The sequence below is a fragment of the Bombus impatiens genome, unplaced genomic scaffold (genome assembly GCF_000188095.3).
Source record: "Bombus impatiens unplaced genomic scaffold, BIMP_2.2 scf_0504, whole genome shotgun sequence".
Classification (NCBI taxonomy): Eukaryota; Metazoa; Arthropoda; class Insecta; order Hymenoptera; family Apidae; genus Bombus; species Bombus impatiens.
Window position 1 is genome coordinate 360,949 of NT_176923.1, and position 22,016 is coordinate 382,964.

The following is a 22,016-nucleotide window of genomic DNA, read 5'->3' on the forward strand; positions in this document are numbered from 1 at the left end:
CCTCTCGCTCTCTCTCTGTTGCTCCGGCGTGGCGCGGCGATTTCGTTTCAGTCGGTCTACCGGCACTGCCCGCGGTATCGGCGATGCTTGTACACACGCGACGAAACGTGTTTACGAAGAACGGAGTGTGCGTGCTGAATGACGAACGAGTGGCACTTAAGGAAAACGGAAGAACCGCCGACTAGATTGGCGATCGTCGACTGCGCGGACTCATCGCGAGTTCCATGTTCCGTAAGTGCATCTTCGCGCAGGATGCATCCGTTTGTCACGTGGAAATTTGATTTGTTCGGGATATCTTGTTCGCTGTGAACTGTGCGACTAATCCATCGTCGAACGAATCGATAAGAAAGTGTTTTGCGAAAAAAGGTTCTTTCAAATATCTTCGAGAAGATCCGACCGTGAAAGTTAGGTTATGTGGAAATAGAATTACTCTGTAACTGTAATTACGTATTATGCGATACCGTAAGTTAATCTAACTCTTTTCCCTTTTGTGTTGCATGTAATTTGATTTGGCTGTAACGCAGCGTGATTTGTTAAAAATTCTTTTGCAAAAATGAACAGACTCGTAAAAATATGCATAACCTATTGGTAGACGCGTTATCCAATTTCGGTTGTACGTACTTCTTAGCCATTGAAAGTGGTGTTTCTGTATGATCGGTTTAAAAATTATTATATATATTTATATATGACGGGTATCGTACCTACGTCGCGGTAAAATTTCGGTGGCGGTTTCGAAATTTAATCCATCCTCCTACTTGCGGCTACCTTTTAACCGATCTGTTCCACTGCGTGGCTTTCGAGAACGCGTTATAACGATAAACGTCGTGTGAGTTCGTGGAGTGTCTAGTTAAGAAAAAAGCATAATATACAATGATAATTGATCGACTGAAAATTCGAAGTGAAGCGTGATCGTACCGAAACAATGAATGTTTAGTGAAGTGTGAAGATGAATGTTTCCACGTTGAGCTTCAACGGGACGCTCCGGAAAAAATCAAGAGAAATGCAGCGGACAAGAAAAGTACCCGTGGCCTCGACACGACTGCAATAGACGTGTTTTAGCGGTAACTGCGGATCAACAACTGCTGACGCAAGTCGCTTCGGCGATCACGGTACGTTTTTCACGTTGGAAATGCATCAAGTACGGTACATAGAGCAGCCTGGTCAGCTCTTCACCATAGTTCGTTGACTCGACCGTGACAACGCTGTCGGACACGCGTTCGCGTTACATTTACATTTGCGTTTGCATAATATCCACTAAATTTTCTACGAAAATTACTCGTCGCTACTCGACTAGAATATCGCTTACCGGATAATTAGAAAATATCTTCCGATCGATTGGGAAAATTTTACAGATCTTTCTTTCGTTTGTTTCGCCACATATCTAGTTCAGTAAAAATACTTGCTTAATAATCGTTATTAAATTTTCAAATTTATGAAAATATTTCGTGAAATAAGAGGACTGTTTCGTGGACAATCGTGGATAAACGATTTACAGAGGAAGAAACGATCGTGTTTCCTATTTTTAGACGTCATAGAAAGTTTCACTGTCTGAAACTGATTCCCTAGAATTTTCTAGCACAATCATGACTTGCGAACTTTGCTCCTAGGAGCAACTCTGCCTTTGATTTACTGTGCGGCATACGAAGAACGAAATGTATACGGATATATACGATTCGAATATTAAATAAAACACATTGCCTATTATCTCGTAAAAACTATCAGTTATTAAAATTCACGATTCGAATACTTAAAGCAAATTTTTATTCCTGCGCAAATTCATTTGGACCGTTCACTCGTCGATCGTCAAACAGTACGAAGCAGGCGGTGCACGTTCATCGATCAAAGTAAAAAGGAGACGCGTGCAACGATAACGGTTATTGATGTTCATGTAACGAGAGGAATCGAATCAACAGGCCGTAATAAATCCGGAGCTTATTCGGTAGTATTTATTCAAGGTTGGTGAACAAATTCGATTTCTAGTTCTGGGCATTAGAAGGGCGGCTTGAAGTTTAAGCGAAATTTACACGGTACGACGACAGACGTGCAAAATTAATATGTCAAGTCCGATATTGCACCTGCGCGCGATTACTCTTGCCAATTATTATACGATATTATGCAGCAACGATCAGGTCATCTTGACGGACGTCTCCAAGTCACAACTGCTACAGCGCGACGATCCAAAATTTGTACGTCGATCTCGATCTCGATCGAGATCGAGATCGAATAATCGGTCGAAGAGAAGCAGGTTTCGTTGAATCAGAAATTCGCTCGCTACGCGTTTGTTGAATTTCCTACTGGAAGAGATAAATTTTCAATGACCAATGGAAAATAGGTGAAAAGAGAGCGGAGGTTAAAGGCGCTTTAAAACGCGGAAACGAAGCTAAACAGTTTTCGCGCGCATTTAAAGCGACTACCGTTTTAAGCGATTATCCAACGATAGAGTTGTATTCGAGATTGATTTCAATTTACGCACAAGCCAGTCTCGCAGACGCGTCAACGGTTGTCGGCTCGTTCATACAACAGGCTGATTATTGCCGCGTAATAACCGGCCGGTAATAAATCCACGAATAGATAATCGAAATTGTAAACATCGTGAAATTGCTGTCGTGTCGCTTTCGTATCGGCAACCCCTCTGGTCAGGCTATAAATTGTATAACAAATATTATTATTGTACATATTGCTGTAATGTACACGGTTCGCGTTACGCAAATGTCCATTATTACATTCGATCGCGGGGTATTTATTTTCGATTAACGCGAGACTTTAACGATCTGTCGAATACTTGTAGCGTCATTTAGAATTTGCGAATAAATCGGTAGTTGATTGAAAGTAAGTGGCTGCTTGTGTTTAAAAAGTTGTCGTTGTAAGTATAAATTAAAATTGACGAAAACGAAACAAAAGAAAGGCGAAACAGGTGTTACGCGCATGTATTTCGATGCGAGTAATTTTCGTTAATGAAGAAAAACGAGATATCGATGGGTGAGATACGGAACGAAAACGAGGAGATTCGCGGACGACGAGAATTCGCAGCGGAAAGTGAATTTCTGTTTATTGTTGGCAGAAAAGATATATCGCTTCACTTGAGCTGGCACGACTTTGAGGCTGGTGTTGCGAAATGTACCGGAAACGATGGACCGTGAAGATTCTGCGAATGGATTTACGGTACAGCGTCAACGGGAGCGGTTGGTGCGCGCCAGCTCTGGCCAAGATGATCTGCATTTTCTTCTTTTCGCTACTGTTGCACGGTAAGCCGATGCACAATTTGTTCGTACTCTGGCACGATTACACACGTCACGATAAGAAAACGTTCTCTTCTTGTCCATTGAACTTGTAATCGAACAAAAGTTGTCCTTGTAGAAAAAGTTAACTCGACTTCGTAACTTTGAAAGCTAATTTTAAGCTGTTTTATGAAATTCGGGCAGCGTGCTTGTCATTGGAAGTTCTTTCGCTCGAAATTGAATTGATTCGCGTTAAATTCTTGTTAAAAAATCGATTAATCGGAGAGGGAAGAGAAAATTAACGTGTCATTTAATCCATGGTGCAATCCGAAAAGTAATACAGCTCGATGCTATATACACGTATATACAGGTTGTTCAATTACCTTTTGTCACTAATTTTTCGTAGTGTGTACATAGGTCTGTTTATTCGGGTTGTCCGCGCGCGCAATCTCGATTTATCGAGAGTAAAACGCTCGCGTTCGTCTCTCGTTGATTAGAATTTTCCTATTTGATCCGGTTAACAACACTGGCCAGTCCGACAATTCACAATCTAATCTCATTTTGCTAAGCTTTCATAGTCTCGTTAATTCTCGTAAAAGTTACCCATCGAGTAATTGAAACGCGCATCAAAATTTTCTTCTCTTTGGCTTAATCCGAATCCGAATAACGTACGTACTTGATAAAAATTCCTATTGCGCGATAGCTAACGATCAACCGATAGAGTCACGTGCGTTTAACGCGCATGAAAAAATTCACGAATAGCGGTATAGTATATACGTACAATGTACGTACATACCTTTCTGTTCGATCCGCAGCAGCATTTTTATTACGGCGCGAGATCGGAGCATGCTAATTCGCAGAGTCACGTTTTCCCGTGGAAATCGGTGTTAAACGTAATTAAAAAAATGCAAAAGCAGTTCTTCTTTGAAACAGCCAAGTTGGTTCCATGCGCGAAACGTTTTATCTTCACGCCAGTGGCTACGACGCGTCATGGAATTGTCGTAAAAGTTGGCGAACCTGGTGGATGTACGATAGGCAACGCCGAAAACACTGGAAACGGTGGAAATGTTGAAAACGTGCACAACGAGCGAAATGGTAGCGCGGAGGGGCGAGGAATCAGGAAGTGGAAATTAACGTTAACTAGTGTGCGGGCGTGGCTCGCCATGGCTCGTCGTGGACAGATAAAAACGCATTGCAGAAAACAATGATCCCTAGGGACTTTGCAAATGTTGTTGCGGTCAACTAAAAGAGCGGTTGCACGCACGCACGTTTTAAAAAGCAGCTGTGTACCTACATCGCTACATGTGTACTATCCGCGCGACAAGCTCGTTGAACCAAATATTCCGCTCGTCGAACTTTTTACAATACTCTCAGCGCTCGTTCCTCTCCCGACCGTTTTATCAATTATTTCCGATTATCCTCCGTTTAATAAATATCGCGTTGCAAATATTTTCGCGAGAATGCAGCCTATTGTTTTATCGTTGGAAAACTTTTACGCTACGGTCGAGTTTAGCGGACGATTAAATTTGCGTTTCTTGGAATGAACAATTTTAATAGAATATCGTGCGTAAAGTTACATGTAATTTGCTTTTTACGCGAGTGATAATAATAATAATCTTCTGATCCTGTTGCCAGTTAAATTGTGAGCCAGAAATATTTTTTACGCAAACGTACGCGTGTATATGCACTGTTAACAAACAGAAACGCTGCAGGTAAACTTCTTTCTATTTGCTTTCGTTTCCATTCGTCCACAGTGTTGCTACAACTTTCAAAGAGGTGCTTTCTCTAAAGAGGATAAACTCTTAACTCATAAATATTGAAACTAGCAGCTTGCCAAATTGTACGTGTTTCGCTTGCTCTTTTCGAAACAATTTCCGTCGACAACCGCGAGGACCCTCCGTCGAGTGTTACACGAATAAATTCTAGAAATCTCGATAGCCTGAATATCAAAGTCCGTTAAAACGCGAATCGATAGGATAAAACATCGAAATACGGAATTTCTGTTCGATAGGAACAAACTGTTTTTCTTTCTTCTCCGTACATTTTCGTTTGGCGTCTCTCTAGATTATCATTGTTTGCTGATTTCCTTTGTAAGCAACCTTCGAAAAACAGATATCGAAATTCCGCGGAGGAGAGGAAACGTAAAAGTTGAAAGAAAACGCCGGAGAGGCGAAATAAGTTTAGGAACGTAAAGGGCGGAAACGCGATTCCGCGTTCTCGGTTTGCAAAGTAAACTCGACATTTGCCGGCGGTAAACACGTTTATCCTAAAGTTATAGTTGGATAGATTCGATGCGTGTTCCTCGGTATCGGCCGGTGTCGCGTATCGCGATCGCAGTCGCTATCTTCCGCGCCAGTGTCTATTGCTGTCTCACCGACTACGTACGACGTAATGACACGATGATGCGACGTTCGTAACTATGTTAGCTTCGAAGCGTTTCCTGCAAATGGAACACTATAGTTTACAGACCGGGGGTTATTTCATTTTACGCGGATTCCGACTATAAATCCGAGGAAACGACGAATTTACGTTCGCGAAACTTCCCCCTATACAACCGCCACCGTTAATAATTTGCCATATTTTGCCTTCACAACTTCTTCGTGCTTTGTTACCCGACGTAAGTTTCCCGTCGAGCCGTATTCCGCATTTCTTCCGCTCCTCCGAAAAAACATCGCGTGGTACACAAGAACACAGCGACTAACAGTTAAATACCCACAAACGTAAGCGCGCCTATTATTACGTATATACATTTGACTCGATTTCATACGTATGTATATGTATATGTGTATGTATACGTATATACGAGAATATACCGGTTCGTTCGTCAAACTTTGAACGCGATTGTTACACAGGTTCCATCGACGATATTCTAACACATGTTTTGTTCTTTATTTTTCCACCCAATGTATTTAAAATGCGATTTGTACGAACGCGTTGCTTTCGATTCTCAACTGATATTAACACGTGCTCTTTGAATCGATGAATTGTCGATGAATTGCAGCGTTTTTAATCGAAGCGAAGATATAAAGCTCAGCTGGCTCGTTTCGTTATAGAGATACAACGATCTGCTCTTTATCGAAGAAGCGTGATCTAGTAAAGAAAGAAGAGGCGATTGCATTTTTGTAGAGCTTCTCAACGTGTATGCGCGCTTCCAGCAGTAGTGGACTTAATCCGCCGGAAAGTAAGAAAACATGTCCGTCGACTGTAGAATTCGCTCCTTCGAAAACTATTGTCCTGTAAAGATAGAAGGTGTTTCAAAGCTTTTGTCGAGGAATGGTATTTTGACACGATCTATAGGTAGAAAATTAAGCTGCGCAAGCAACGAATTAGAAAGTAAATAAAAAGATAACGGAGGACCGATGAAATTACGTCGTTTCTCCGATAACGGTAGCTGCTTTGAAGTTTTCGACAACACTCGATCAAAACCAGCCGCAATGTAAACTCTTGAACAAGAAGTTGAAGGTAATTCTCGCGAGCTCTTGTGATTCAAAAACTGGGTAAATATTCGTAGATTCTGATAAAATGGACGGTGAAAATAAGCGACGAAACGTGGAAGTAACAAGAATAATGAAAACGCGTAGAAGAAAAGTCAATAGCGAGAGATCCCTCTGTATTACGCTCATTTATAATTCAAAGAATTTACGTTACGTTAGCAGGCAAGCATCAAATTGTAGAAGTTCGTGGCAGCCTTTAATATTTGATGGCTGGAATTAGGTTTATTTAACAACGCGAAGGCAGTATTACAGCTACGTTGATGAGTCATACACGACTAATGTGGTTTACGCTCGGCGTTTCAATTTCTCTTTGACGTACGCTGCAATACCGCAAATACCGTGCGAACCTTACTGTACAAACACCTGGATAGACCCGTTTTCAAAGTACACGTACATCGCATTTAAAGGCGCCGCGATACCGGAGAATCCGATTGCCAAACGATCGCGATTCACGTTCGATTCCACGATAAAAGCAGTCAGAATGTCGATAGTCGTGCGCGTCATACCTCGCGGTATCGTCGATCGTCGAACGCTTAAAGTTCGATATGATCTCGTAAAGCGGAGAATATCGTCGACTACACGTAGTTAATTTTATCAAGCGTAAAATATTCTAAATTTCCACGTTGCGTTTATCGCCGCTCGAAATCGTTGACTGACGGAAGAAAGTCGAGGCGTAACGTCCCATTGGTACGAGATGCAACGTGTTTGAATCGATCCATCATCCGTGGTTTGACCGCGAGAGGGAAAACGATCGTTTCTCGAACGGATTATCGGTGGCTGTTCTTCTTCCCTATAAAACGATCAAATTCTCTCGGAGTGGCTGGTTCGGTTGGCACAGCCGACCGTCGACTTTCTTTCTTCCGTTGGATATTTAACGAATGTTCGTTCCGGAATAACACCTCTGCTAAGACGTTTACGAGTGTAAGTGCTCTCTGCGGTAGAAGTATGGCGACGACAAAGTCAAAAAAGTAAAAGAACGAAACTTCCCAGCCTTCTTTCTTTCACGCGCACTGTATTACTAGAAAACGTTAACTCGTACTCGACCGATCCGAAGAAACATCTGCGAAAATTCTCACGGGTTCGTTCGAGGATCGAAACTATCGATTAATTTTATCGGAGCAAAAGGGACACGAGATAAACCTATCGTTCAACAACTATTTAAATCTGTTTCGTTTTTTCCATTTCACGTACGATTAACATTCTCGTCTATTTACTAAGTAAATTATATTCAAATTCGATTGTACCATGTAATATGTTCATATATCACGTAGTTTAGATGGATCTATGCAGATACACGTATAATAGGTCCTGAAATTATTTTAGAATAATTTGGAATTATTTTCATTCTGGTTATGAATCTTGTTTCAAATGGAAAAATCGAATTTTATTGAAATGGGACGAATAAACCGCAACATAGGTGAAAAAGTATTGCGTGCAGCTTGAAAATTTCATTTTTTTACAATATGATTTTATATTGAAAAGATGGTAATAATAAACAGCTGAACATACATGTATATTTATATTTTATTTGACTTGCTAGGTTAGCCAACTTTATCGAGAGAATTTCCGGACTTCTGAGAGAGAGGTCCCTGACTCGAACTAAACACAGTAACGATACTGTTGCAATTCGTATAAAGACGGATTGTCCTCTATGCCGGCTAGCAATTAAATTCCGAGCTCATTTAACGCAGTAGGTCGCAATTGATTCAACTGTGAACATATCTCAGAGGAATTCGGCACAAAAGGAGTGTCACTGAGATAAGATCGATCAATCCAGGTGTTAGGTTCTTCCGAATAATTAGAATAATTAGAATAATTAGAATCCCCGATCGAAAGAGAACAACGATACTGGTTAATTCTAAGCGTCTCAAATCACTTCGAAGTTTGACATCGATTAACCTTTGTTTCGGTGAAGACAAATTATCTCGTCGTTGGAACGTTAGGCCTTCCCTTTTTCAAAAGAATTATTCGCTTCTTCATTGGCGAATTCTGTTATCTTCGCTTCCATCTTCTACGCTTTCATTAAAAATAAGAAATAACTTGAAAAATGGTTCACAAGCTAAAACACACGGTCGTGAATTTCAGTAGCAAGGACCTCGAGATAGGAGGCTTTGCTCGGTGTAATGGAAAGTCGTCCGCCGATATTTCTACATTTTCTTCCGCTCGGACAATTCGTTTCGGTTGAAGAAGAAAGACGTCACTGTCTCGATTGTAAGACTCGAGATTATCTATAAATTTCCAACCGAGTGCCTACGGCTAGAGTTATCCGATAATACTTTCCTGCGTCTCTTTGGTCTCCGGTTGACCTACCGCAACGCCGCGCCGCGCCATTGTTGAAACGTACGCTTAAAAACCGATTCGATGAAGAAGTTTTTAAAGACTAATTAAAAAGTCGTAATAGCTCGTAATTAGCAGCGCGGCAATGACGCTCTTTGCGAGCTAATTCAGACGAGCACGAGACGTTGAAAAGTCTGACTTGGAGAATTAAAGCAGAGATATATGGAAGCGCGTGTATGTGCGATATTCGTATAAAATAGGAAGTTTATAAACGAGATTTATCAGTAGCTGTTAATATCGATAAATAAAAGTCAACAAATCGGATGGTACATTCGATGGAATATTCGCGATCGTAGATACGCAGGCGCGAATATATTTAACCTATGGACAGGCTCGCGTTGTTTTTCACCGCTGCGCCAGAAGATTCTCATAGATCAAGGCGACAAATAACGCCAGTCACCGCAATATTCAAACCAGGTGATATATCAATCCGCAATTTACGATGTTGTTATGTCACCGATACGAGACACTCCTTTCTCTCCCCGCTTAGTTGTCGAGAAAATATGGAGCAATCGGGTAACTAATCTGAAATTTATAACGGGATCAACCGTTTAAACGATGACGTTCCCCTATGCGTACATGACATTTCCACGCGGGAAATTATGCCTCTATATTGAAATTTTTGGGATAAGAATCCGCACACGGTACATTGTACTTTCATACGTCTGCTCTGTTGTTTATTCGTCCCTGTATACGAATTCAATTTGCAATTTTGCCGTTTTACCTGGAAATTACGAGCGTTATCGTTTCGTTAAATTTCGTCGAATATCTTCTACTGTACTTTCAAGGATATCGAGCAACGAGTGCATGACAGTTTTAGATTGGTTTAAATCATTTATGGATTTTTATCATCTATTTTTATTCCCATCGATCGTGAATATTCTGTATAGCGAGTGTAAGTGAGAGAAACTGTGCGCTTTCGAAATAACTAGGAGATCGAATAACGAAAGAATCGAGAGCTTTTTACTTAGCGCTGATTCATTGCATGTCGAAGACAGATGATACGGTATGAAACTAGTGGAATATTCGAAGGATTCAGGATTTCTATGACGATCCAGTGAGTAAAAAGCGTATGAAATATTCAACTGCATCGAGACATATTTATCAAAGAAACTTATCATCGTGCTATGAACGACATTTTACAACTGTAAATAATTGCACCGATTCTTTACAAGAAACGCAAAGTACGACAAATACCGATTAGCATAAATGATAAACAATAATTGTAACATAACCATAACATAAAATAAAGATAGTGGTCAACGACCGAAATCCTCCTGATCGTGAGCGCAACCCACGAAGAGGAGATAGTCCCTGCCTTTTATCGCTACTGTTATGCATCAGCGTATGGAAAAGATTTTACAAAAGTATTCCCGGATCGAAAAGCGGCAACTTCCTCGCATAACGTTGCTGCGTTCTTCCAACTTATTTCCCAAACGATTCGCGAAACTTCCGCTCCCTTCGACGAGAAAAAGAATGGAAGCGATAGCAAGAGTTCTATTTCGTAATTTCCGTAACTTTCGTGTTCTAGTTACAGTCTACGCGGTATAGTTTCCGTATTCTTGATCGCGATGACACGGCATCGAAATCGAAATGCACTCGTAGTTGCGAAGCGAAACTACCGACCGTCAAAAATGTCTCGATTCCGTCGAATCTCGCGGGCTGTAATTTGCTCGAACGGATTTGATCATTCGCGTTATCGAAGCAGTTTGTTACTCGAGCGACGAATAAACTGCATTGTCCGTCGGACGAGGTAAACCGGGTTTCTTTTGCTGCGCGAAAACGAAAAATCGCTCTTTTTTCGGAACTAACGAGCGGGAAGGAAAATCTCGTCTTGCTATCTGTTACGAGGAAGAATCGATTGGATTTTCCGGAAAGCGCGATGAATTTATCTGGGATCCGGCGAACGCGTAAATCGAAGATAGTTTGACCTTCTAGAAGAAAACAATCGATCGGAAAGAACCGCGGAACTTTATGCGGACCGGTTTAAATTCGTATCTGATAAGCTATGGCGATTCCTTTGGGACTCTGCCAAAGCAAAGTACGATATATACATGTATCTATCTCGTTGGTCGCGCTTCGGCCTTTTTCGCCACGCTCCACCGTTTTCAATTTCGTAGATCGATCTTCTCCACGCGAAAGCTGCGTAGCGCGATACTCACGAGTCACCATGGGAGTAAGAAGTATGTATTTCTATACGGTCGATCGTAATAGAATCGCAGAAAGGATTTCCTCACTGCGTCCTCGAAGTTGTATCGGATAAAAAAGCGTTTCTATCATTAATATTCAAACCATATCGTTTTACGCGATGCGTGCAGCCGAGATTTTCAAGATATTTCTGACACTGCATATCGGTGAAACGTGTGGAGAGAACGAACGAGACGCAACGCGGATACGGATACAAACGCGAACGCGAAGGTGTTGCGTGAAAAGACGAGAGCCGAATGGCTGAACCTCACTTTCAAAATTTCCATATTTATGCGAGATGCGACGTTTACGGAAAGCCTGGTGCAGCTTGCGCGACGCAGACAACGATGTCGTTCCTTTCTTTCTTGAACAAAAGTCTGAACGACGCTTGATGCGATTCTAGACTGACAAAACATTTCCAAACTCGAGGAATAACGTAAGCGCATACATATGGATATTAGACGAATGCGGGAGTATATTCGATCTTCGTTTCTAGTATCATTTGTCATTTGTAACTTTACCGTTCGATGATTCGCGAATAACTAATAGACGGCCAGATAGGTATGTCCGTTACGAGAAACGTTTTGGTTCGCGGTATAATATTCGATCGTGCATCGGCGAAAATGCAATTTCAATTTGCATGGAAACGGACAGGTAAAAACGAACGTGTTTATAAACAATCTATAGCGAGATTAAAAGTATACAGTGAGCTCAATTCATCGAACATGATAATTGCGATGGGAATATCGGTGTATTCGTTTGATATATCGTGATTTTCGATGCGCGTCGATACTTACTTTGCCTGTTAGAACTGAGAATTATTTTTCAACGAATGAACGTTACAACTTTTGGAAGAATAACACATACGTGCGTGTATCCTTCTTGTTCCGTCTCGTCGTAAATTCGTCGTTATCCGTGTGGAAAAATCGAGATATCAACGATATTCGTCGCGTAGCTTCCGAACAACTTATGGAAATTTAAACGAACATTGTCGCACGGACGACGATTAATACATATTTTTGATCGGAACGAAATCGACGGAATTTTTAAGGCATTCGAATCGAGCGTGTTTCGTTGAAAGCACGATGTCTTTTTTTTTTTTGCTCTTCCTCTCTGCGTCGAAACTGCGCGACGACTTCGATAGGCTACCGCGATTTCGCAATGAATTCTCGGCACATCTATCATCCCGATTCGTCAGTGTCAAAATCGCGATCGAACAAACGATTCGACAATCCTGAACCTTCAACGACAAATCTCCGGAATTTCAGTTGAAACTGCATAATCCTGTCCTGTGCCTCTGACGTTGATGGATAAATGTCATTTTTTAAGGACTCCTTGTAAAAGATGTTTTCGTACTTTACAGTTTGCTGGTTTCGATGTTGATCTATTATCAACGCCTATAGATCGACGATCGATCCATTTTCCATCTGTACATTTTTCCATCTGTACAAAGCGGTACCTTTTAAAGATTAAAATACTTTTTCAGTCGAGATAAAGAACGCGAAAGACAAAGAAAACCAAAATTGTCTATAATTTAAGATGAAACTTTTTGAATTTTATACGATATCGTAAATCGTATCTTTAAAATCAAAGAAATGAAAAATATTCTGCATTTTCACTTATGTACGTTGACGGAGACTCACTTTCGTTTATCGTCATTTATATTAATAATATTTATGAAAGAAATAACAAAGTTGCTTAACGTTAAATTCTATCAAAACGCAGTAAGTAGTTTTGTATTTCGTTCGTTTTTCTATCGTCGACGATGAAAACATACACGTGTAGGTGAACCTGATAGTAAGAATCAGTCTATACTCGTGTAATAAAGCAACCACAAAAAGGAGCTTTCTATGTTACTGTATATGTTTATAATACTGTTTTCTTAATTAAACGGCAAAGCTCTTAAGAAGATTATATGCTTAGATTGCCAGAGCCTTATCGTTAAGACACGTCTGCAGTTGTCAGCAATTTTCTCCGGTAGCCTCTTCTTTACTCGCTGGTATTCTCATCTCTTCTCTTCTCTTCCCTTCTCTTCCCAAGTAATAAGACCCTTTTTCGACTTTTTAATGGGTCGTCGAAGCGATGATTTATTCGTTCCACGAGAAAAGACGTTCGGACTTTTATTAAGGGAGCTCGCCATGGAATCGTTAAAGGCTCGACGGACAAAGCTATTTCTTTCGAAATTCGCGGATCCGTGAAACGTTCTCTCGACTCGATTCAGCAAAGGCGATGCATCGTTCTTTGGTCTTTAGAGTTCAAGTTAGCCGCGTGACTAATTAACTTTTATTCCGAATAATCAAGGTTCCACTCTTCGTTCATCGTTGTTCCTCGTCCGAATATCGCGTCATTTTGGTAACGATTTAACATTCGCCTGGTTATTGTCCTTCGAAACAATGACGAAAAACCGTTGTCTGGAAACTTTCCCTTGTCAAGCACACCTCTCCTTTGTTTTGCAAATATGTATACCAAGGGGTACTAATCGGCTCGAGATTTCCTCAGAAAGATAATTGCACGTCGAAGGCAATCTCACGACCGGCAATCGTAGTCTGCGAACAAGAATTTTTACAGCATGATAAAACGTCCGCTTATTCTTTGTCGCGCGATGAAGAGAAAGCGGTAGTTGTTGCTTAATTAACGCTAATTGCTGCTTTTTTTCGATAGAGAGTATGTACAGACGAGGCGTGTTTTAATACTGTGATGGCCGTCTACTGGACGCAACAATTTATTAAGCTTCGCGCATCGGAAAGGGTACCGTTTGTTTAATGGAATAGAAATCGCATCGCGTTCGAATTTGCAGTTTGCTTTCTCCAAATTACTCGGCGTACACAAAGCTGATCCGTTATGGAATTATTGAAAGCACTTCGGACCGCGTATCGCCTTTATTTCCCATTATTACTCGATACATTATGTTCGTATTATTAAATCATTCATTTTATGTAACTGGTCGTGAGGTTGAAAGTAATTCCTTTGTTGTATCTAGTATATCGCGCAAATAAAATTATCGTTAAAAATGTACGGAAAATATGACATTATTTCAATTACGTAAAATATGCAGCATAATAAAGGATTGACAAAAGAAATTAAATGTAATTATTCCAACTAATTGGCGTGTTTCATCAAAGTAAAAATAGCGCTGAAACCTGAATCGAGCTTTCCAAATTTTTCACATTCTCGATGCTTTTCTTGTATTTTCTCTTCTGTGCAGCAAATTTCTGAATTTTCGAAGGTCGATATCAACGTGATACAAAGAAAACACAAAATTCCTTTCCTATTCATTTCCTATTCGTTCCAATTTTCTAATTCATTTCCTATCGCGTTCGCGATAACGCAATTAGAAAGTTGTAAGCGCAAATGTAGATGAATGCGACGAAAGTGTGGACGCAGGTAAATCGCAGTCAGCAATTTAGCGCGGTAAGAAGGCAAAGAGAGAGAAATGGGTATACACATTTTCACGGGTTCAGAGGAGCACTCCATCCAGTTGGTTTCGAGAATAGCATATCCTTAAACGTTCGCTGACCCTATTTCGTCTAATTAAATCGGAGTTCCTTTGAGGATCTTAAGCATCGCGTTTTCAGTTCTATCTCGACTAATTTGCTGCTTCGTTATATAACGCAGCGCGTTTTTTTTTAATAAGCGCGTCGTCCTCGTTACGGAGGCATCGACGACGCTGTTTTTCTTCGTTTCGATCGTGCCTTCTCAAAACGTTTCGAAACGAACGATTATTCAGCGTCGCTCGTTGCGAGACCTATCCGCCCTTGAAAGTTGCGGGTTTCCTCCTTCCTTTCGCGAATCGTTCTTCGAACCAACGTCCAACGTAATCACCAAGTATCCAGCTTGTTACGCAAATTTTTAGAATCGCGACGTTTAGTGTTTCAGACGACACCGATCGCGTTTCGATTTAAAAACATTGCGGGCAATTTGGTTACGGAACTTGACGAGCGAGAGGAATCGGCTTCGGATCGAGCAACCGGCATAGATTCGAAATTAAAGCTACAAATTTTTCCTGTATTTCGTTCCACCGAGTCGCTATTATCGTTTGCGACTTTCCAACCGTATAATTCATCATCGGATGCGGTGGCGGAAACGAGCATTCGAACAACTTCTACAGCCACGATTTATCGATTATGCTAAAAGCGTATTAGCCTGGATGAAGGAAACACTGACCCGAAAGTTTCGAGCGTTTTTAGGTCTATCTGACGAATTTTCTTCCGAGCGACTCTTAACGGAAAACAAATATTTGCGCACGGCAGCTAGAGTACGAAAGTTCAGTTCGTAGGGAAGTCAGTGCCATAACAGACGAGTCAGTTTAAAGTACCGGTTGCTATGAAAATGCTTTCGCGTCTTCGTTTCACGCTTTGCTAGCAAATCCACTGGCGGTTCTTCGCTTCGAAGTTCGAAGAAAGTTTTTCATATTTCTGGTCTCTTATTAAAGCGGAGCTCCGATTGTTGAAACGAGATGAAAAGACGCTTACGCCATCTGTTTTTCTTAGAATCTCCTTTTCGCGTTCGATTACACGTCAGTCGATGGGACTAACGGTCCTTCGAGAATTTCTTCTTCGAATGCGCGTTGCTTTCTGACCAAATGGACGTCTTGGAAAAAAGAATACCTAGAAGAAAAACAAACCATGATCAACACGAGGGAATAGATGCAAATTCCTACGCAGGAATGTCTCTGTAACGAAAGGAACAAACGTTTCACATCTCCTTCGTATATGTAAATCTGTATGAAATGTCTACGAGTTAATATCGTATGCCGTGTCTTCTTCGCTGACGAGAAAATATTCCTCTGTCGAAATACCTTTGCCTCTGGAGAAAGGTATCCTCTTTGCAGCATCCCAACCTTGCGCGGACGTACACGTTATAACATACATATGTCAAATTTTTTGGTGATCTTTTCATAATATCAAATACCCTCGAATTTCCTTAGATTTCAAACGAGTAAAGACAGTTGTTGTACAACGTAAACAGGACAAAAATAGTTAACTAGAATTAAAAGGAATTTCTGCGAATGCAAATAGTGTAAATTTAATACTTCTGTTTAATCGTGCAGACGTTTGGTACGATATAGCTATGTTCTGGAGAAACGTTTATGAAACGATTCGCGTTCCGTTGAATGATCTCCAGTATGAATTTTAATATCGCGAACGACATCGGAATCGCGTCGTAACGAAAAGAGGAACGATTTTAGTGCGACGATAGTAGGAAAGGTGGTTAACGCGAACGGTAATTCCGTTCTTACGTTTATGAAGAGCGTCGGCATTGATGAGTTCTCTGTCGGACGTGTGCGTGGTTGCGCATTGTTACGGGCAGCACAAAACCGGCGGTAACTGCGTTCCCTTGGAAAACGTGCTTCGAAAGGTATGCTCTAATGCTTTCATTAAGCGAATTCATTGAGCCAATACGCGGGTACTTGTTTTCAAAACTGCATGCTCTCGTTTCCTCCATCTTCGTTCAAAGATAAAACTAAACAACGAAAGTTCCGCTCTCGACTTTATCGGCCAACGTTTCTCTGGAAATATTTGATCCACAATTTCCAGAAACATGGTCGACGCGACGTCTTATTCGTTATTCTCGACAGTACGGTTCCGAATCTTTGCACGTATCAAAAAAGTTTCCCGTTAATTCTTTGACTCTGAATTTCTGAGACTCCACGTATCACCGACCCCATGCAGCGTCGATAAAGAATTACCTTCTAATTATCGTCACGGTAGAACATATCATTCTCCAACGTGGTAGGGACAATATTATATAGAAAATTAATCGAAATACATTTCTAGCCTTTTTCGAGATTAGAAGTAGTATTTATAACGAGATCAGCGTTCCCGACATTGACGGAGGAAAAATTAAATTTTCTCGCAGGGAGATGAAAGAAGTGGTAAGGAAACCTCTCTGGAGTTGCACCGGCAACTTCAACGTTCTCTAGTTGAGAACGATGTAAAAATGTTACTCCCTTATCTCATATTCTCCTTACGAATATTCTTGACGGCATACTTTGTGGAATAGCGCTGTTCGCGATTTCTCTGCTCGATCTTTCTCAAATTAAAAATATGCGTTGAATAAATTGAAAAGGCGATATGTGAAATGGAACCTTCGGCAAATTATCGTGGGTCGGGTCTAGGTACCTACATACATATTCATTTTATTAACGATGGCTCTTTTGGTTTTCGTTTCTTCTATCAATCATTTCTTCTCCCTAGCGTAGCCCAATTCGTTCAATTATTTTAAGATACGACAATGGGTAATACGCTGGATCATATAAATTTTTAGTATTTCTATAGTTCCCCGATCAAATTATTTTTCCTCGGTGTTTTAAATCTTAATACTTCGTCCGTCTACTCAAATACGGAGATTAACGCAAGAAAGAACAGCTGTAGGTACGTGTTCTCTTGAAATAGTATATGTATAATTGGCCGTATATCGGCGAGATTTCAGGCTGTAAATGCTACTTACGCTATTAGGATTTCGCAACGTAGGAAAAAGGAGCGTCTGGACGATAATCAAACATTTAAAGACGAATCGTAGCGACGCGATGTTTTGCATTTGTTTGAGGATGGAAGGACGGAAGACGCTCTTAACGAGCAGCTGTATAGCTTATTTTCTACGAAAGTAGGCTCATTAGATGTTTAAGGAAGCAAGCCGACTGTTACATTCTTAAGCGGGCTCGTGCTATAAAAACGTCCGATGAACAAGTCTGCTGCAAATGACAGCTTAATTACTTACACACGGAATACAATGCAAAAGTAATGCGTTTCCAATTATCCGCGCGCCTCGTTCTAATTTTTGATCTGCATAAACAAACGAGCCAGCCGGCCCCTCGTAATTTCCCTCTAAAGTAGGTAAAAAATTCCTCGATCGTTATTTTCTGTTAATGTAAAATTAATTTTGCAGAATTCTCGTCCCCATGTTTTTGCTAAATAATTTGCTACGTTATTTAAGGCCGCTCGTTCACGAAGGAAAATAAAAAAACACGTAGGTTCCTGAGATAGGAAGAAGAAATATATGAGTACATCGCGTAATAATATTAGATCGGGTCCCGATCGTAAGCGTAGAGTCGTTTCGCGCGGACCGTGAAAAAACGCTATAGCGTGAATCTTTTTCTATCGAATCTACCGTATTTCAAGCAAATTTCGCTGAATATAAAATGGATTTGTAAGTGAAAGTATCAACGATAGGGCGAACGGCGTAAAATTATCGATTTCGCGTATTTAAGGTAGTACGGTTATGATTGCGATGCAACGAAACAAATAGATAGTGCAAGTCTAGTTATACGAATTCGGCTCCATCTATTATGATTTAGGAGAAATTAATGCGACTGTTGCACCCCGTGTATTCTACACTTAATATTCGTGTTAGCTTATCTTCACGGGGCGAATGTAATTATCAGTATGAGTTATACGTCGGCCGTTAGACGAATTATTTCGTACACACGTGGTGCAGTTTCTGGCTCTGATATTTGTTATGCTTTTCATATTTACGAAATAAGTCAAATTCGATGTAGCGGATAAAATCGATGTAGAACGTTACACGTAAATTGCATTTTGAAACGGCTGCCGTGTATGACATTTGAGCCGAGTCGATTTCAGGAATTACGTTCTCGTTTGGTAAAATCTCGTTTGTCATTTCGCCGGAAATATTTCACTAACGGGAGAGCTGTTTTTTCCGGCGTTGGTGCGGCGAAACAGCAATATCGCATCAAAGTGTGGCTATTTATAGGACGCTTTATAGGACGCGTTCCATGGCCGCTAATGGCGATTAACTTTTGAAATTGCAAAAGTTATTCTTAATAACAAAGTTTAGTTTAACAGAGAACCGATGGACGAACAGCTTTCTTCTTTCATACATCGGTGTTTTCTAGTAATCGGTCAAAATCAAACAACGCCAATGATAACGAGCGAAGAATTTTAATTTCTAGCGAGTAGCGGGTCGCAAACTTTTCATTAAAATCTTAAGGCCTCGCTTAATAAAGTTTCTTCGCGAAATGGCGACGGTACGCGCATTATTCAAAAGGGGATCTTAGATCCACTGCGCAAACTTGCGTCGTAGTACCGGTTAGATTTAAGGAGGGTTAACTAAGTGGTTATTTACGGCAAATCCGTGAAATTCCTCTTCGCATACAGAGGGTTCGGGTTTTAGGAAACTCCGTTCGGCAGCTGAGAAGACGGTTAAGAAACGTTTGACTGCCGTCATAACTCGCACCAATTCTCCGGATAACGTAGTCCCTTGGCGGCTGATGGGCCAGCGCCAATTTCGTATTAACCCCTCTGTCTTTTAGCTTTTCTGATATATTCGATGTCGGCCCCTGTCGCTTTTATCCAATTGGATTAGCTCTGCCTCCCTAGATCGTGCATCCATGCTTCGGATCGCGTCGCATCGCGCCCTAAGAAAAGACGCATTTCCCCAGCTGCAAACGCGACCATGCGAAACAATCGCAGAGCGAAATGCTCTTTGATAAAAAAAACTCACGATTTCTCGAATCTTAATGTAATCGCTCGGTAATTTTCTCGGCATATCGCGCGCAACAACAGATCTTCGTTCAAACGCCTTGACTTTGATTTCCGATAAATTCATGGATTTACGCTGGCGTATTTCCGGAAAGTTAAGGGGAAGATTCAACGAGATAGGAGTAAGGGCGATCTTCTAAATTCACCGAATAACCGATAACCGGTTAACCGGACCGTTTTTTACCATCCGTATGTTAAATCGGATATCGGTCTAATATCCCACGGAATGACGGACCGATAATTTAATCTCCGTTTTTAGGCGAGTTTCGATTTGCGCGCGAAATTATTGAATTTGTCTTGTACGAGATAAACGTTGAAACGATCTCTCGATAAAAGTTTCGTATCGCACGATTCGAAGCGACTGACCGTCTTTAAAAAGTATCTGTTGCGAAGAAAACACAGCGAAAACCGATCGAACGAAATTTCGTTCCTCTAACGTATTCCCACTGACGCAAGTGCCTTATCTATTACCATCTGCTTTTAACAAGTGCGATATAACTCCATAGTGAGTTTATACGAGAGAAGATAACGAGTCTTTATAAGCGTCTATCCATGCAAATATTCGATACGTTCTACCGAAACTGGATAATCGTATTGCGTTCAAAGTTTGATTATTAGAGTGCCACTTTTCGTGGTGGGTCGTGGTGACCGCGATTGAGGCATTAGCGGGTGACTAGAGCACGAATGGGGACGCGTACGTGTGCAAGTACGAGCAGGCACGAAGAAACCAACAAAATAATTCATCCGGTATTCTCCGGTTCGCGAAGAGTAATGTGGAATAATGTTTTACACCGTGGCGGTCCTTGGCGGGAACGAGCCAGGCCGCGATGTTGCCTGTAGCCGCAACGATGAAATGAATTTTGCAGTATTAAGGAGAGCGTGCACTTCATCTGTCATAGAGTTTTTGCCGCGCGCGCTATGTGGCAAAGCGCCAATAAACCGACTTTCGCCGTTATTACCAGCCAAAAAGATAGAACCACAAACGAGTTACAGGGTAGATCTGTAACGCGCGTTATACGTATTTTTATATCGCGCGTTTCGACAGCTCTAAAGCGCCCTTACCGTGTTCCCATGATTCCCAAAGTTATCGATTTAGCGTAGAGCAAAATTACCACGTTCGTAGTAGTTAGAATCCAGATTTAACCAATTTTATTTACGTTTCTTACATATAAAAATGTTGGTTTATGTAAAATTAGTGTTGTAGTGGCGACGATAGGATAATAATTAAGAATTCGATGGAAGCGTAAAGTTATTAATATTCCTTTGAAACTTTCAAACAGACCGCGGATCAAAGTTTTACGCTTCTCGGCAAACACGACGATAACAATTTCTAGACGAGGTAAAAATATCACATCCGACAGAGAGAATAAAATTATTTCGTCGACGCAGTTTTGTCGACGGATTTTAAAAGGAAAGAAGTTCCTTCCTATGTAAGCGCGGTCCTGTGATCTCGGTACAGAGTCTCGGCGAAGCTGTGTGTTTTTCCGCGTGTTTCCATAAAGCGAGAAAGGCAGTCGGGAAGAAAGTCGTTAAGTGGATCGCACAGTTTTGATCCTTTCGCGTTAAAATTATTTATCTGAGAGCTGCTTTTTTTGCGCAACTGTCATAGCAAAGGTCCCAAGGCAAAAAGAAATGGTCCAATCGGCGTCACGATTTACGAGCAACATAAGCATCGAAATAGCGACGTGTTTAATAAATGCTTTTAGAGTAGCGTTGTTACTTTATTTCTATACCTAAAGTTTATTATGCATGGTATAATTTATAAGTTACGAACGATGTGAAAATGCGACACAAACCAGCAGAGTCAGCTTGAAATATAGTTAAAATATTACAATTTTATTCAACGTCATTGCGTTAAGAGGTGAGTAGTAGACGTGCGATCGTAGTTGTCCTTTCCGTGATGTTATTGCAATGTCCTACGGAGCTGCGGCAGTTGCAACTTCGCCAGGACACGAACGTGTGCGAGTTACTTCCATTGTTTCCATTTAATAAAATGGAAATAGATGTAAAGAACAGAGATGGCTGGCTTTACCTATGAAGCGAGTATTTACAAGTTTTTAGGAACCTGCGGTATTACTCTACCGCTCTTCTTATACATAAATCATTGTCTTGCTTTGGAAATATAAACTTTTGTTTCTAAATGAAGATACGCCGAACGAACCCAACTGATTGACTTGACCCAAATTTTACATTTATATATACACTTAATGGAAAAAGCGATAAAAATAGGGAGGGAGGGAATAATGGAAGAATTCAGTTAAATTATTTCTCGAACAGAA

General features: G+C 40.9%; 1 protein-coding gene across 2 annotated transcripts in view; it reads left to right on the forward strand.

Annotated features, from left to right (window-relative positions):
* Positions 1-6: 6 nt before the first annotated feature.
* The window catches only part of LOC100749721 (zwei Ig domain protein zig-8-like), a 59,611-nt gene continuing 37,601 nt past the window's right edge, over positions 7-22,016 (forward strand). Inside the window, exons 1-2 of one of the 2 annotated variants that reach the window (XM_003491089.3) lie at positions 7-1,109; positions 3,062-3,245. In XM_003491089.3, the coding sequence (XP_003491137.1) occupies positions 3,116-3,245 (130 nt within the window). In that variant the 5' untranslated portion in view covers positions 7-1,109; positions 3,062-3,115. The remainder of the gene's footprint in view (positions 1,110-3,061; positions 3,246-22,016) is intronic. The other variant, XM_024368993.1, reaches the window with a different exon arrangement.